At 44.0% G+C, this 2,500-nt stretch overlaps 1 protein-coding gene across 3 annotated transcripts in view; it reads right to left on the bottom strand.

Moving 5' to 3' along the window:
• LOC132958109 (voltage-gated potassium channel subunit beta-3-like) overlaps positions 1-2,500 on the bottom strand; it is a 35,203-nt gene that overhangs the window by 12,978 nt on the left and 19,725 nt on the right. For all 3 annotated transcript variants that reach the window (XM_061030730.1, XM_061030728.1, XM_061030729.1), the window contains 2 exons: positions 2,241-2,285; positions 2,111-2,154 (listed from right to left, as the gene is read on the bottom strand). In XM_061030730.1, coding sequence (XP_060886713.1) covers positions 2,111-2,154; positions 2,241-2,285 — 89 coding nt within the window. The remainder of the gene's footprint in view (positions 1-2,110; positions 2,155-2,240; positions 2,286-2,500) is intronic.

Raw genomic sequence — 2,500 nt, 5'->3', positions numbered from 1 at the left:
CTCACTGCAGGAGACAGACTCTAGTGGACACTGGAGGCACTGCAGCTGTAAAGTTAGACATTTTAACATAGAGCTCTATGGGGACTGACTCACTGCAGGAGACAGACTCTAGTGGACACTGGAGGAACTGCAGCTGTAAAGTTAGACATTTTAACATAGAGCTCTATGGGGACTGACTCACTGCAGGAGACAGACTCTAGTGGACACTGGAGGAACTGCAGCTGTAAAGTTAGACATTTTAACATAGAGCTCTATGAGGACTGACTCACTGCAGGAGACAGACTCTAGTGGACACTGGAGGAACTGCAGCTGTAAAGTTAGACATTTTAACATGGAGCTCTATGGGGACTGACTCACTGCAGGAGACAGACTCTAGTGGACACTGGAGGAACTGCAGCTGTAAAGTTGGACATTTTAACATGGGGCTCTATGGGGACTGACTCACTGCAGGAGACAGACTCTAGTGGACACTGGAGGAACTGCAGCTGTAAAGTTGGACAGTCTTGAGGTTTCTGCTTTTACAGTAAACATCATGTGTAGTATGAGTTATCAGTCCAAACCTTTGAAAATAAAGCGCTATAGAATGATCTAATCAACGTTGGGGGTGTGCTGCAGATGTTTCAGAGACTCTCTGTGGTTTAAATTTAGCGTTTAGCATTTCACAGAATGATTTAAGTCAACAGAGCTGTTAGCAGCTTTCAGCAGGACGGATGATTGATGCTGCACGCTCATCTCTGTGTGTGTGTGTGTGTGTGTGTGTGTGTGTGTGTGTGTGTGTGTCACTGTGTATGTGTGTGTGTTACTATGTGAGTGTGTAAAACTCCTAATCCAGTATTGGTGTGACTGAGCCTCTTAAAGCCTCGACGACCTCCGACAACTGACAGAGGACACTGACCGACTCTCTCTCTGAGTGTGTGTGTGTGTGTGTGTGTGTGTGTGTGAATGTGTGTGTAATTAGTGTGTGGATCTTCACTCTCGCTCTAATCACTCCTCGCTCGCTGGGCGTCTGTGTTGAAGTGAGTGTGAAGATCTGAGGCTGCAGCATCAGAAGCATCAGTTAAATCTCATTTCAACACTTATGAGTATTTTATTTATTATAATTATTTATCTGATATTATTTATAAAAAGTTCAATCGTTTTATTTTTGTTTTATTTTGAAACATAGATATGATTTGCCTCCTGGACTCTCTCTCTCTTTGTTCCTTGAATGTTTCTGTATCAGTTAATTATAACGGTGAACGATGGGACTGTTTTATTATCACCGCGTCCCCTCCATGATGGCCGCCTCCTCTTAGGGATTTTAACTTCCTGATTGGCTGCAAGCTTAAAAAATAAAAACACTCCAGAAATCCTCCAATCGAGTTCAGAGACGACATAACGTCAATCTGTTAACAATCTGTGTCAGGTCAAAGTTTAGACGAGGCAGTCACAACAAGTCCTCTGTTAAGGCCCTTTCAGATAGGACGCCAACTTTGGCTTGGCGCTCTGAGACGTCATAACCTTTAAAACCTCTTCAGGAACCTTTCATAATCATACAACAAGATCATTTAAAACCTCAGGCCTCGTGTCCATGTACCACTTTTTTCATGGAAGAAAAGCTCTGCTAGTCCGTCCTGTCTCCATGACAACAGTCTGATGACAACGGCCGCTGTATGACCGACACTGCTCTATAACCTCCAGAAGACGCTTTAAACAACTTTCTGTAAAAAAAAAAAAAAAAAAAAAAAAAAAAGGAGCCTGGGATTTAATGTTTTAAAGTTTCGGTCCCAATAAAGCAGGGCGGAGGTAGTTAGGGGCGGGGCTTACAAGGATTGACATGTTGTCACCATGGCGACCTATCAAAATCTCGTTCTCGTCTTGTTCAACCCCTGGCTTAACTAAAAGACACTCTGAGGAGTTGGCTGCTTCTTTTTGAGCCAGAAGTGACCATAGTTGGACAAGAGGGCGGAGCTCCATTCTCTTGTCCAAATATGGTCACTTCCTGCTCAAAAAGAAACAAGATGGCCACCACATAACTACAAAAAAAACAGACAATTAATGACATTAGGATTTGTACTCTTCATGTTATGACGAGACAAACGAGGAAGCTGACATGTTTGTTTTTGTTTACCTTCGATGATGTGTTTCCGTGACAACCCTCGCTCTGTCTCCGCCCTGCGAACACACAAACTCACACTTTACCACACACGCATGTCAGCAAACACAGTCAAGAGACTCGTGGCGATTGGTTAAACACTCACTGTCCGCCCCAGTAGATCTTTGTGGTGACCACGTAACTCGACCTCCTAGTAGACGAGAGAGAGAGAGAGTTATTTACAGCAGCAGTTGTGCGGTGGTGTCAGCATCAGTTAACGTGAGAGATGGAGGAAGGCGGCAATGGAGAGAAGATTAAAAGGACGTGACGAAGGAGACGGATGGAGAGAAAAAGTGCTGAATCACATCTTACAGACTGTTATGATCCTCACACTATACGTGAGGCTGTAGACTCTCAGCCAATGAC

This window comes from Labrus mixtus, chromosome 23 (genome assembly GCF_963584025.1).
Source record: "Labrus mixtus chromosome 23, fLabMix1.1, whole genome shotgun sequence".
Lineage (NCBI taxonomy): Eukaryota > Metazoa > Chordata > Actinopteri > Labriformes > Labridae > Labrus > Labrus mixtus.
Note: the sequence above shows the minus strand (reverse complement) of the source record. Positions and strands in the feature narration are given on the sequence as shown.